Below are 15,311 nucleotides of genomic sequence, written 5' to 3'. Positions count from 1 at the left end.
ATTGAATGGAAAAAATCACACTGCCTCCACCTCACAAAAAATACAACCTTTTCTGTCTATTATGTAGTTAGTTTCTAATCAGCAGAAAGGCAGTGAGAAGCCTATGTATATCTAATAAATAAGAATCTTCTTGCACAGATGCATATGAGGTTTATGAAATCAGTGCTCCTAGAAGTTCTTTGATGGGACGAAAATTTTTTTGCGTGCCCTCACTTAATATAAGAACAGATTTTCTTGGATGAAAACAATCTGTTTAAAGAAAAGTTTCTTGTGGCTAGATGGAAGGTCAGGACTGTGCAGGAAATAAAACTGTGACTACAGACTGCAGATGCTATAGACACTGGGAAACCTCTGATGTATTAGGAAATTTTAGGGACAACAGATGGACATGTTTGGATCTGTCGAGCATTCATGCTTCCCACTGAACTGTTTATTAACTTCAGGACTACACCAAAAGTCTAATGAAACAAATAAACTTACAGGAGTTCCTTCCTCCTTATCAGATACATCAGGCACTTTCACAGTTTCATTTATAGTAGGATTATGGGACGGAAGCCATAATGGAGATGTTATTCAATGGAAACAGTTGAAATAGCTTAGTTCTGCTTTTACCATTACTTTGTGCTTAGGGAAACATTTTCAGGTGCAAGTGCTTAATGAATGAGAGAAATGGCTCTAACAAGCAATGCAGTGTGACATTAAAATAGCTTAGAAAGTTAAAGAACTCACGGATTCTTTTCTGCTCATAGTTTTGCTTTGGGAACGGGAACGGGAGATTGTACTGAAAAAGGAATCCTTTTTTGATGCAGATAAAGGAGGAGATCCTGTAAATTCACGTCCTCCAGACAAGCTCTCTGTGCTTGGAGATGAACTGATATTTTTTGAATTTTGGCCTGTAAAATAAACATAAAGTAACAAAAAAATTAATCAATGGGCATTTTCAATTGCCTGTAAATACTTCCTGTCTCAATTGACATTCAGCGAGATTCACAGACAGCTCAACACAGAATGAAATTTTGAAGCATGTCAGCATGCACTGTGAGACTGAAGAACTATTCTGATATACACAAAACTTTATGTGAGAGAAAAATACAAAATCTTAATCAGTATATATATATATACACACACACTCATATACTATATATACAGTATATACAGATATACTATATATAATATATATAATACTATCCCTCTATATATACACTATGTTATATCCATAGACTGAGGAGTTTCTTCTCTCTCTACCTCATAATGAGCTAAAGGACACCTCAAAGGAAAGGAAATCCTTTTTTTCTCAACAAATAGCTATAAAACTTGAGAAACAAAACTGAGAACAAAAACACCGGATTCCAAGAATGAGTTGGACATTTAACATCTAGAAGACATCTAGACTTGTAATAAGAAACAATAAGAAAAGGTTGGGAAAGAACATAAATTATCATGCTTCAAATTTTAAAGCCTAACACCTAACAGAGATTTTGATGAAGCCTAGTCAGTACTTGTTTATTGTCATTTCATGCATGTTTTCCAAAGGATCTAGTGTTGTCCATTGCCATCAAGAAGATATCTGACCGGGCAGATGCCTGAGGTGTTACAGCATGATGCTACATAGCCAACCAGTCTTTGATAAGGGCCACTATTTCCAGTTGAGGCCTACAAAGAGTTTTGAGATATTTAACTTAGAAAACAAAAGTCCTAAGATTTTGCTCCTTTCTAGTTTTGCTGGCTATCCTGATTCATGAGTCTGTTTACCTTCCCCCTTGTTCCTTTTGCGTGCGTGTGCTTTTCACGCTACTTGCTATAGCACCGAGAATGATTCACTGAAACTAAATGCTTCACATGTTACAGGTGCAACCTGATTCTGCAAGAGGCCCAAACCAAACAGGGCACCAAAATCCCAAATGCATCCCTTCCAGATGCCAGAGCTTCATTGTTTTTTGGCCTGAGCTGCTACTGCTCCAACCTTTTATGTCAACTCTACTCAGCCATGTCACATGTTACCGCATAGACCTTCTAGTGTGCCTGGTGTTTTGTCATGGGGGATGCACTAACAACTCTGAAAACACAAAACCAACTCCATTTCTGGAACAGGTTAGGGGGCTCCAGTCTTCCCCCTTGAGATAGGTTTTTACAGAAACAAAAGAAACTAAAAGACAAAGAAATGAAAAAACAGAGACAGAAAAGGCTGCAGAAAACATGGGAAGAAATTCAGATTTAGATACAAAAGGCACAGGTATGTTGAGATCGCACATTTTTAACAAAAGTAAACAACCAGCAAAAATACTCCAACGGAAAACATCTTAATATTACTCAGTTGTCTAAGATCTGGAATGGCAACTGTCCCCTAGGAGGTGAGGAAGTGAGCGGGGCCCCGCTTGGCTGGGGCCACCTGAGGGCAGTGCCAAAGCTTGCACTGCACAGCCACGGCCATGGCCATGGCCACAGCCATGTGCGACCAGCAACCCACCTTTTCTTAAAGGCAATAAATGCCTATCTATTCAAAAGGTGACCTTAGAAAGAAGACTATTAAATGAGAACGGATTGATATGGCAATGAATAAAACACTGCATGTGACAAAACTGACTGAAAAGAAGGACAAAAAAAAAAGAAAAGGAGTTGGGTTTAATATTCCCAGAATTTCCTGGAAGTAAGAAAGATGGTATATAAACTGGTTCCCATTTTCTCTTTCATTCTCTAGTGCCTTATTTTGCTCTTCTCTCCCAGGAGTCTCCTACACTTTACATCCTTCTCATACCCTTGTGGCAGTCTTCTGTCTGCCTCCTCCTTTCCTTCAGACACCTCCACATCACATTTTCTACTTCTCTCACTTTCTTGTCCCAACTTTTTCTTTTCCATATTCTTCCCCTCCACCCAACTTTCTTCACCTCTGCATTTTCCTGTTTCTTCCCAGCCTTCATTTTGTCACTTACCACTTTGTCTGAACACAACATCCCTTAGCAGCTTCCCTAAAGCACAGGAGATGGAGGCTATAAGAACTCACTTAACTTTTCCCTTCGAATTTTATAGAAAAATGAGATACACATTAGTTAGGTGAACATGAATCTCCACTTCTGTAAATAACTCTGGAGGTGGAAAAGGAAAAAGCACTGCATAGCAAACAGAAGAAATAATTCACTCACAAGGAAGTTCTAAGAGGATTTCTAGTTTTAGGATAAAATTATGTCACTTGGCAACAAACACCATTATCCTGACAGTTGCCTTCATGTAAGAAGGTGACTTTTCATGCATTTCACAGTGGCAATTTATAATGTAAGTGTGGTTTTACATTAGGTAGAACTTATGAACACTTTTGGGACAGATGGAATGCCATATTTTAGCAAATAAAATGTTTATAAAAGAAATTCATATACAGCTGAACAGAATATCAAACATAAATGCTAAACATAAAAAAATCTATTTGGTGGACAGAATAAATTACAGCGAAAAATATTTTATCATGTATAGATTAGACTAAATGAGCTTTCTTTCCCATCTTAGTAATGAGATGATATCACAGTGGATTAAAACCAGAAACAAGAAAAATGTTGGTAAACAAGTAGCAATGTATATTTTTCACATACTTCTCCACTGCATGGCCTGTGCTTAGCCTGCTTCACCTCTGAATAAGCAGATTAGGTAGTAAAATTTCAAAGATACAGTCAATAAGAGAGGGACACCTTAAGTATTTCTGAGGAATGCATGCACATAAAACACAACAAAATACAACTTAGTGAAATAAAAGAAAAAAGTCTGACATATAATAAATCGAAAAGACAAACTACGGTGTTGGTAAATGTTTTGCTTATTAAACATCTAGACTGCAAAAGGCAGATCACAACTTAGACAAATGAAATATGCAACTACTTGCATATCCAAACAAGAGAAAAAATATGTGTAATGAGGATTTTGTGGACAGAACAATAGTACTGTTCCAAAAGGGAATTTGCTCAAACAAAATTAAGAGCTTTGAATAATCTGATTCTTATGAACTATAAAATAAAATGAAGATGAAAAATAAAAGCAACATGAGATGCTATGAAACTAAGACAGAGATGCACTGAAACAGAAGTTATAAAAAATAGTATTGTTGTATGTTTTGTAACCAAATGGCAGGTAGGAAGAAAATTTAGGATGCCAGTCAGTAGCATCTGACTGTTTAACACAAACAAGCAAATCTGAGAAATTTATTACCAGGAAACTTAAAATTTTATGCTGATTCCAACCCTGTGAACACCACTGTGACATTGATTCTTTGGGGGAAGGGATTAAGAATTAAGTAAGACAGAAAGAATAGCATATATGAATTATGGAGTGTGGCAAAAGTCACAAAGCAGACTTGCATTGTAACAGGCTTTTCCAGTTTCCAAAGATATCATCAATTTTACAATTGGAAATAAGAAGGCTAAAAGCTGTACCAATCATACATATTTTGCCTAACGTAACAAGAAAGCTACCTATAATTCTCGCAACACAAAAGTTTAGTGGAGCTGCCACAAGGAGCGTTTGCATAACTGAAGTCCCCACAAGGCTTTTGAAGTCTTTTAGATGTATTATGTGTGCACCAATTTTGGAGGCATTAACAACTCTTATATAATTTTGGAAATACAGTAACACCAATAGAGAGATTTCAGGATTTTAGGAGGATTAAATACAAAATGCCATTTGCATCGTCTCTGTAGCACGTCTCGCTGATTCAGCACGCTTCGTAATGAGAGTGTGGCATGGCCTCCTCACTCAACAGCTCGTAGATTATCCAAGAGAGTGTTTAATTTTGGAGTATTCCTCAGGAGAAAAAAAAAAAACAAATACAAACTGAAAAGGACCCTTACCCACCATGTACAACCAGCATGTATAAAACAATGCAACAAACTACATTTAACAACTAGCTGAACATATCTCAGTCTTCTTTAGCAGGTCAGTCAGCAACTTGAGAATATCACTTAATCAAAACTCTCATTTCCCTCTGCTCTTTCTATCAATCTCAGATAAATACATTATACCTCATTAAAAGAAGATTAAAGTAGCATGTTCCTAATGTAATCTCTGACTATGTAAACATAAACCAGAGGGTCCTAAAGCCTATACAAAACAGGCTGAAAAAATGCAAATATGAAAATGGAATAAATGCCTCTAAGGAACACCGAACAAAAAGCTAAGGACTCCTGAGGTAAGTCACCAGCACACAATACCACATAGGATGTCTTAAACAATGTATTATGCACACAAAAATAGTTCACAGCAACAATTCCCAGTATTTGGTGCGCTAAAAATATATATCCTTCTGAGACAGAAAGGAGCAGCATCACTCCATGTGCTGGCTTCTAGCTGGCTCACTACTTGCCTATTGCTAAAGGTTGCTGGGGCTCTGCCTGACCCCAGGGTTACAAAGGCTGCATCAAAACCATTTGGAAAACGCACAACAGATGTGGTAGTGGGAAAAGAACTGAACTGGTGGTACTGCTGGCAGGGCAGGGGTGGGGTAGGCCGGCTCTTGGAAACAAGGAAGGTTTAAATTTAATGTGATCTATAATGAGGATAAAGTAAAAGATGTTGACAAGGGGGGGGGGGAAGAATTAGAAAAAAGAAAAAACAGCTGTAGGTCTTACTAGGTTCACATTAAGTTGCAGGGGCCTCTGGAGGCCTCTGCTAAAATCTAGGTCATCTGAGTCAGACAAAGACACGGACAAAAACACACCAAACTGAGGCTGACCCCCAGTTCAGCCCTTCCAGGGGAAAAGAACAGCTTTCACAGCTGAAGGACAGTGAAGGACAAGATACCAAAAGGAACAAGTCAGGCACAGGCTGTAATTCAAGACCACTCAGATCTGCTGATCTGTTACTCTGTATTTGCCATAGTCAGGATGCAGAGTGTTAAAGTTTGCAAAAAAAATGGTACGATTTTTATAAAACTTTTAAACTTCAGACAAATTACAGTTTCTCCTTTTTTCCCTACACTGAAACTGGAAGGAAGGCTTGCATCACAGGTATGCTTTTATTTATTTAAACCAACTCATCGCGCAAATACACGTGCGTTAGTATTGCAGACTGAGGCACCTTAGCTCCTCTTTAGTTAAGAGCATAAAAGCAGATGCTCAGCCCAAAATACCTGCCTCGAATGCAACCGCGGGGAAGCTCTGCAACTAAAAGCGACACTCATGGTCAGAGGGCCACACGTGACAAAGTGTGAAGTTGAGCACAAACTACACGGAGAACACAGGTTTTTAACAAAGACGGATGCTGGCAGACAAGGAAGGCAATGGGGGAGTCTCAGCCACACTCCTCAGAGCCAGGGAGGGAAGAAGTGAAGCTGCTTTTTTTGTTTTCTACACAACAGTGCCGCTCGGTGGATGGACAATGGCAGTGAGCTGGAGATGGAAACCCCCCATGAGAGACACTGGGTGGCCGATGCCGCTGGCTCCGAAATGCTCCCCGCTGCCACAGCAGCCGTACCTGGTTGGGCTGGGGGATGTGGCGCAGGGCCAGGCACCTGAGCATCGCTGCCCGTAACTACATCTCCTGGTGAACAAATAAACACATTAGAAGGTTTTTCCAACAAACAGAAATCATTGAAGTAAAGACCTGTAACTTCTACTTTTGCTGCAAGATGCCGATTCCAACACAGGGGATCTTGTGAGACAGCTGTGTAAGATTAGGCAGAAACGAACGGGAAGTTTTAAGGATCACCGTATTATATGCCATATCCACAGAGAAAAAAGTAGTGCTTTTCGGAGGCTGATTTATATAAAAGTCTGAGCTAAAACAAACAATCAAAAACATTTTGCTCCTGGTACTTCACCCTGACAGAACCATTCTGATTTAGGAGTATCATATTCTACTTACTCTTGGTAACATTTCATAATTAGCTAAGACTATGCATAGTTATATTTAAAAAAAAGGAAAAAAAATATCTTGGTCAGTATTTTATGTTATTCATTATTACTTATTGCTGCTATCAGTATGGACAACTTCTTTTTTCCTTCAGAAGAAGCTTACTTGTTTTCTAGACAGACAGTTCATAAATAATTCTCAATATGGAATGCATTTTTTAGGGCATATTCGGTGACTGAAAATTCAATTTGTGTTACAACAAATACCTCAGAAATATCTACTGATAACAGCAGACGGTAGTCTGGATACTCCCTAAGCAGCTGACGACAGCTTTGGCAGAACTTCTTTTTGAAACTGGTCCTCTAACATGTCCTTGTGATAAAGTGGCATTCAAATCAAATGAAAGGATCTAGAAGGAAAACTGTATCTTGTATTATTGTTTGAATAATACAGAAATGGGGTAGAGTCAACATCACAGCGAAGAAACGAAGGAGGAAAGTTTTTTTTTCTAGCAACACATTGCCTGTTGGTAAGCAAACAATATGCAGTTCCTGAGCACTCAAGAAACCTATGGACTGCAAAGGGCAACAATTTTGCTTTTTTTGGTCTTTCAAAACAACGGGCTCAACTTACAGTCCAGTGAACTCAAGGTTTGAATTTAACCTTCGTGTCAGTGAATTCTTTCACTGTGTAGGATCGAGAGACTATTTTAATCCCTTTTGTATTTGCAGACTACCTTGCATAAGTAATCAGTAATGATACCCAATCTCCTTCTGTGCTTAGGACAGGCTAAATAGGATTATACATATATTATATTATATTATACATTATTAGGAGAAGCTGATTTCTAATTAGGTGTCCAGATACTTCGTTCAACTATGATTTGTAATGGTGAAGACTGATCTGGAATTACAGGCTTGCAATTGAGTTTTTTTTTAATATTAGTCTGCTGCTTTTCTGTTTATGTTATCTAAATGATATACATTTTTCTAATAGGAATTCAGCAAGCACAAAAACAAAGTGAAAAATAATTACTTTTAATTAGATGAAACAACCATCCCTCATTTTGACCACAGCAAAAGCTATCCCTTAAGGTAGAAGCATCAGTGACATCTGTCACTGCTGCTGGTTTGTGAACTGAGTGGTAACTGCGTCAAAGAAAAGCTGTAGAACTGGGGATGGGATTATTTTGCCAGACCTGCAAGACATTTTGTTTCTAATGACTTCCTCACACTTAAGGCAAAGTAGATTAAGGCAGGCAATTTCATCTCTTTGGATTTAGCAACCCCCTACAAGTTACATTAAATTATCAACACTACTTGAGCATTCAAAACCTGAAAGGGCAAATATAATCTGAGAAAAATGGCTAAGTTCTTTTATTGATTTGATGCCTCTCAGATTTACAGTACTTTGGTCTCTTAGATTGTCCACCTGAGCACGTGTGAGTATTAGTTCTACTGGAAGCACAAATGTCTATCAATTTAAATCCTAAATCCATGCTTCTGCCTATCTTAGCTACAGAAACAAGCTTCAGGACGTTAAGAGGAACTGAAAACACAATGATGAACAGGAACATAAGACAATTAAATTAGTTCGAGCTAGTCCATAACTTCGGGGCCTTATGGTTACAAACTGCACAAAGTAGCTTTTAGGTACCCAAAAGCTAGACAAAAATCCAGAGTTCCAAAAAAGCCAGTATACCAAGTAGAAAGGCACTTAAGAAGTTCAGCACAAACAGAATGAGCTGAGTAAGAGATTCTCAGGATTCGGATATGTCCTAAATTCCAATCCCCCAAAGCACTTCACTCAGGGCTGCGAGGAAGTGCCTCCATTCCCTGGAGAGCCACAGCCTATAGCACTTTCTTGAGGTGGTGATACTGTCTTTCCTCAAAGAACATAAAAGACTTAATTTTAAGTCTTGATGGAGACGATGTTGTTCACAAATGTATCTGCATTGTGCTTCACAGGGCTCTTTTTAGCCTGTTTCCACCACTGTGCCATTGCAAATAAGGAATTTCTTTTTGTAAGCTATTCCTGTATTTAAACTTCAGAGAGGAGTCACTGAATAGCTTCCATGAGACTTTATATTTCCACTGCCGTTTGGACTTCTCTTTAAAAATCTAAATTGCAGCACTTGCAAGTGTAGCTAGCAGCCATCATTCAGAATTACTATCCAACTACAGGCTATATACAGATAACTGTATAGATCTGGAACAACGAGCATGGCACTAATGTAAAACAAAACTCATTTTCATCTCAATTGATTAAAAGGTAAATTTACACTTTGTTGCCTTTAAATTACTTCTGCAAGTGTTGCTGTAAATATGAATAGATAGCATAGGGTGAGAGGAAGCTGCAGGTACTAAAGTGTTACAGTGGGTTTTATTCTTACTACATCATTAATTTGCATATTTTTGATGACTTTAACAAATCTCAGTATTCCTCTTGATATAGAAATATGTGCACAGCCTGTGCATGACTGCAGCATAACTACAAATTTGTATTCTGTTCTGTATACAGAAAGTATAGCAATAACAGAAATAAGGTGTGTTTCTATATATGCTAGCTAACATGTTGCATGATCCAGTGTAAACAGGGTCATCCTTGACCAGCTAGATCAAGATTAAATTACACTTGATTCCATCTGTAGAAGTTGCTTCAAATTTTACTATGTTTTCACCTGAAAGAAGGAAAAGAAAACCACCACCTGAGGACTACTCTTCCACCCAAAAGGTAACCCCCCCCCTGCTTTTCAGTTTCACGTTTGCCCAGCATCGAGGGCTGGCTGGCAGCAATTTCCGAGATTGTTCTAGGATTCAGAGAGAAGTTACTTATCCAGATTTTGTCAAGCAACTGTAGTGACCCTTACTGCCTGCATATCTCTGCTGGAAAAGAAACGTTGCTATAATTGTACTTCTGACTTCTGCACACTCAGTGTCTTCTGGGCATGTAATGCATCATGACAGGACTGAGTCTGGACCATATGGGTGCTATGGGAAAGAAAAAGACCACCAACTTGAGCTACAGAGGTGTAAAGTATTATTTCCCTTCTCTTATACTTTCCATTCTGTTAATAATAATCACAAAAAAGATGCTATACTATGCAGTGGCTCAGCGGAACAAGCGTCAGCCTTCAACTGCCATAGTATCACTCATTGTACATACTTCTAGCAAAGAACATATCGCCATAGGCTGTCTTAGGATGAAGAGCAGAACTACACCTTGAGCCTAGCAGAGTATAGGAAACAACTACTGAAGCTGAGCTCGTGACTTTGTTGATTGAATAAACTGTCCTCAAGAAATGTAAAGAAAAGCCTTGAGAAAGGTGTTCATTAAACAGAGAAAGTGCAGAGGACCATCACAAATTATTAAAAGGCAAATATACGTTATTGTTCAAATAACTTCTCAAATAAGTCCCTAATATTCTTAAGGGGAAAAGATTTTCTTTATCATAAACAATTCTGACTCTGCAATTGACCTAACTTTCTTCACTTGTACTTAGCTAATATTGTTATACATGGGATTTGTGCCAATAATCTGTAAAAAAACCTATATGAAATTGGTCTTACAGTTAAAAAAGCATTGTATTTAAGAGACTGAAAAATTAACGTATAGAGAGATAGCTAATGTTTATGATAATGATGTTGTTTGCTGGTATGTCTGACAATTTCTTGTTAATATTTTCAAAGGTTCAAAACTTCCTGTGTTTACATATTCTTGACAGTAACATCTAATTCTGTATTACACTGCAAATGTGCTGTTGTACCTATGTACTATTTACCAAAAAAATTTTTTTTCTGAGTCCTCCAAATATGTGTCCTTCTATAGAAAACCAAAAGAAAGACTTTCTTCAGTCCTTAAGGCATATGACAAAGCTTCCTTCTGTTGTGCAACTGCCTTAGGCTCTGCCTTTACCTTTGCCCAGCTGGATCGGCATGCTTTCGGATTTCATCATCCTCTGCTGCTGCGCCTGGTGGTGGTGGTGGTGGTGGTGGTGCTGAGGGGCTTCCACTGTGCCTCTGACAGGCATCACGGCGGGAGGGAAGCTGCCACCGCTCCCGCTGCCGGGAGGGCCCACAGCGCTACCTGACGCCATAGCTGGAGCAATGAGCTTTCGGCCAAAGTTGAGTAAGCTATTGGAGACTTTATTAATGTTCAGTGGGGCAGCCTTAGCACTGGCACTGGAAAAAAAGAAAAGAAAGAAAAAAAAGAGAAATTATCACATCCTTGACAAGCAGATATAGCAACACATGCGCTATTTTCCAAAAACAGGGAAAAATATCGAAGATAAGAGCATTATAAAGTAGTAGACAAATATCTTTGGCCCTTTCTTCCTGAAAGATGCAGACTAAACCCAAACAAAGCAAGTTTGTAGCAATTTTCTTGATTTGTCTTTTTAAATGACAAAAACATGAAGATGTGATAAAAATATCCAAGCTTTAAACAGTCAAAAACATTAGAGAGCTTTGACTTTTAGTACCTATTAAAAAACTGCTTTATTATTTACCTCTGTTAAACTCCATTATATGTAAATATAAACATCATTCAAACCCAAACAATTCTTTCATTTCATTAATATTTTGATGTTGGTAAAACCGAATGTCCTTTGCTCTTATTTCTCCTTTTGCCCAGCCTAGCTATTTCAGGCTAAGAACTTATAACAGGGAACCCTGACTTCAAAAGTGATTTTGGCTGAAGAATTGCTTCAGGATAGAACCCATCCAAAGATCATCATCCTTATCACAGTTTCTCTTTATTTTTAACTACAGTGGCTATTTAATTCACTTCAGTTATATGCAACATTAAGAATCAAGAAATCGCCGAACCATTTAATCTGTTTAAAATACAGAAGCAAAGCAGCTTCTAGCTCCCAGTAGAAGTGTTCACATAACACAGAGATCAGGAAAGTCAATTCTATTTGTTCATCCAATATATTCCTGTTTTATATAGTTAATGACTGAAATATATCTTTCACAGAAACATATCAGAGACCACTCCACACCTGAGGTTTTACTTTGATGATCTATTCTTCAGTGATATACATAGCTGTGTTTAAAACATTTGAAGAAATATATTTAATGAAAAACAAGACAACCATTGTACTGGGGAAAAAAAATTTCCTCTGTTTCGTGGAAGTTTATTCAAATATAAATTGCAAATGAATTAGTAGGGATGACTTGCAACTTGTGCATGTACCTGAAGAAATAATTCTGGTTTTGCTTTTCATATTATTTCCCTATTTATTTCCAGAACATTTTTTTTGACTATAAACACACACACTGTAAACACACACACACACACATATTCAGAAAATAACAACAGCTAAGCTTTTTAGACCCAGAAGAGGTAATGTTAAAATGAGAGAAGCACAAGAAAGTATGTGAGCCTGCACACTCACGAGATACAGCCTTAAGCCATTTGGGGCCCTTCTTCCCCATATCGGTGATGAAGAAGGAGAGCATGCAGCATTCTTCAGAAGGAATAGCAGTGCAGAGCCTGAGACACCAAGGGCATTAAAGCTTGTCTCCTGCTAGTCTTCCCCCTTCCTATTGCTGCTTCCCAACTTATGGGAGCTGGAAAGGAATGATTGCTGAATACTGATTGTAGAACATTTTCCCATCTCCCCATTTCATTGACTGCTGCTGCTATTATGAATTGTCTTTCTGTAGTCACCCCAGAATAACTGACAAAGTAGCTATAGGAGGACTGTCTTCAGAACTATAAAACACACTTGCAGGAGTCCCAGATGGCCTCAAAAGCAAATTCAATAGTCCTAACGATTTCATAGAAGGGAACATGCTATAATGTTTATTATTACAAAAGTTTACCCTGCTACTACCTAGCAAACTCAGTTATTAATCAGTTCCCCAAGGTATTGCAAAGGCACTTAAGGAAAAGAAGGGATTTTTTTCTATTCCATTACATATATGTTCCATTAGAAGAGTCACCACAGGGCCTTTTGTTTAATGTCTTCTCCATCCCAGACAGAAGACACAGATTACAACTTTGAAGGTGAAAGGAGAAATGTCAAATGCCACCTAAGCAGGTATCAACAGTCTGCAACTGATTCTATTAGCATTAATGCCTTCAGGTAGCACACCAGTAAATAACTGTGATGAGACTGAAAATCTGAATGTGAGTATACTATATCTGGCAATTTTTTTCCCCTCAATCCTCTGAAACTAATCAGCTAGGATGAGGTGTTAAATTCACCTCAAACATCACCTGAAACATCACCTTAGAAGGAAGATAATGGGTTACACATTGTGCCCTGGGTTTGTGTTGCCTCCAAGTCTGGAGTCTTTGACAGTCAATAAAAAGAAGCTTGACTGTGCACAGAACACGGTATTTACTGAAAGGAAATCTTCTTTGACAGGCTATCCAAGCAACAAAGCCACTGGACGCTTTGAGTCAACAGCACCACTGGAAACACAATGGCCTGCAGATACATGAGACAAAGTTACAGGGAGGTGTATCTTTCCTGAAGAAGTAAATAGAATAGAATAAAATGTTGAGTTCATGAAAGCTTCAAGGTATGGAAGCCCTTGGTCAAAATTTGGATATGTATGCCCACCAGGCTTTTTTTTTTTCATTATATGTTTGCTTAATAAAAAGTATTACTTTGCCTTCTACATTGTTTTATTTGTTGCTTTGACATACACATAGACTCAGAAGATGTTAATTTATTTGCATTTTAGAATGGTTGAAAAGAGACTTTCTGAGATACTTCACTTTACAGAACAATAAATACCAAAAAATCTTTTCTAAGCTATATGTCCAAAATATGGATTTAAAAAAGGCTTTGAAGAACAATATGCAAAACTGTTTTAAAATTATTTGAGAACTAGAAAGGACAGTTATTCCAGCTGCAAAAACTTATATGTCATTTGGCTCTTCTATGAACTGACACTGCTAATGATCAGTTCAGGACACACGCACGTGTCTAAATAATAAATAATGAGGCTCTCTAAATTTCTTGTCAAGAAAAGATAGTCTTTAATAAAAGTATCCTTAAGTAGAATTTATTCTGTGATTTATTCTAAATCGCAGCTTCAGAAAATGAACAAGGTAAAAAGTATGTTAAAAAGTATGTCAAAACTAAACTGAAGTTCAGGAAAATAAGAACAGTGTATCTATTTCTTACCATTTAAATGTCTGATAGATTAATGCAAAGGACGATTAGAGCCATTAAACATGGGTCAAAGTCTACATTTTAGCCATCTAAATGTACCAGACATGTACAATTACAAGAAAAATGCTGATTGATTATGTAGTAGAGTTATCAGCAGATGCATTTAAAAGTAAGGCATCCGTTTAAAAATAAGAATCTCAAGGAGATGCGAATTCCATCTATGAAGCAAACAATTTTGTTTCATCACAATAAGCATCATTGACCTTGACTATGAATGGCATATTTTTAAACTAGCTGTAAGATGATGATTCAATCTCTGCAGTTTTCTGCAAAGATGAAAATGTTTTGTTTTAAGCAAGCCTTATTCAAAAGCATTTTCTCTTCAGTAAGTAGCCATTATGAGAGACAAATTTATGAATATGACAGATTAAAAGCTTTTATAAAAGTGATAAAATAAGCAGTATATATTGAGATTTGTGAATATATTCTAAATGCATTATTGAGTCTGTGAAATTAAAGATGAAAAAGACTTAGTAGGTTATCTAATCCATCTCTCTGCTCACTGCAGAAGCATTTCCTAATGTTTTATTTCCCAGTTCTCTGTTTCATACAACCCTAAACAGATTCACAGCATTTGACGTTCTGTAAATGTTCCTGGGTTGAGATGAACTTTCCCAGTTATTCCCCAACCTGAATTACTCTAAACAACTTCCTCATCTCTCTGGTGTGTATCGTGCATATATGTCTGCAACAAACTTACCTTCTTACCTAGATTTGGTGGCCAATTGTTCCCTTAGAATTTAAGTTTCCAATGTGTGTCATTCTTGTTTGGGCTTCATGTGTTTTTTTGTTTTTAAAATCCTTGCAAAGTTTCTTTTAGCATTTTCAAATAAATTATTCTTCATTTTTAAACAGCTTTTGAGACCAGTTTTTCATATAATTTTAAATAAAAACATGAAATGATTGCAATACAATACAGTTTTTTTTGCCACAACCCTCCCAACTTTAAAGCCTGATTTTCCAAAAATAAAAAAAGCTTCTGCAGTCACTCTATTTAACATTAATTTCTGCCCTTTATTCCATTTTTAAAGGCTTTTTAATCGACTCAATTTTAGTTTTAACTAATTTTAAACATAACTAATTTGAACTGCATTTGACAGAGGCGCAGGGGACTTAAAGTCAGTGAGTTCCTGCAAATCAGTGTGCACAAGCTATGGTTGGGGGCTGCAGGCAATCCTAGGCACCGTTGGTTTGACTGTGACTGCACCAGCTGAAGCAAGGCGCTGTGTTGCCTTGTCCCACAGCTGAGAGGCAAGAGCCACCAGCAATTGGCACCGACTTCGTGGCCATA

General features: G+C 37.6%; 1 protein-coding gene across 1 annotated transcript in view; it reads right to left on the bottom strand.

Moving 5' to 3' along the window:
* The window catches only part of TBC1D5 (TBC1 domain family member 5), a 322,079-nt gene that overhangs the window by 43,311 nt on the left and 263,457 nt on the right, over positions 1 to 15,311 (bottom strand). The window contains exons 17-18 of the mRNA XM_026103718.2: positions 10,744 to 11,009; positions 730 to 893 (exon numbers count right to left, since the gene is read on the bottom strand). Coding sequence (XP_025959503.1) covers positions 730 to 893; positions 10,744 to 11,009 — 430 coding nt within the window. The remainder of the gene's footprint in view (positions 1 to 729; positions 894 to 10,743; positions 11,010 to 15,311) is intronic.

The sequence above is a fragment of the Dromaius novaehollandiae genome, chromosome 2 (genome assembly GCF_036370855.1).
Source record: "Dromaius novaehollandiae isolate bDroNov1 chromosome 2, bDroNov1.hap1, whole genome shotgun sequence".
Classification (NCBI taxonomy): Eukaryota; Metazoa; Chordata; class Aves; order Casuariiformes; family Dromaiidae; genus Dromaius; species Dromaius novaehollandiae.
The sequence above is the reverse complement of the archived record's forward strand: the minus strand, read 5'-3'. Positions and strand labels throughout refer to the sequence as shown.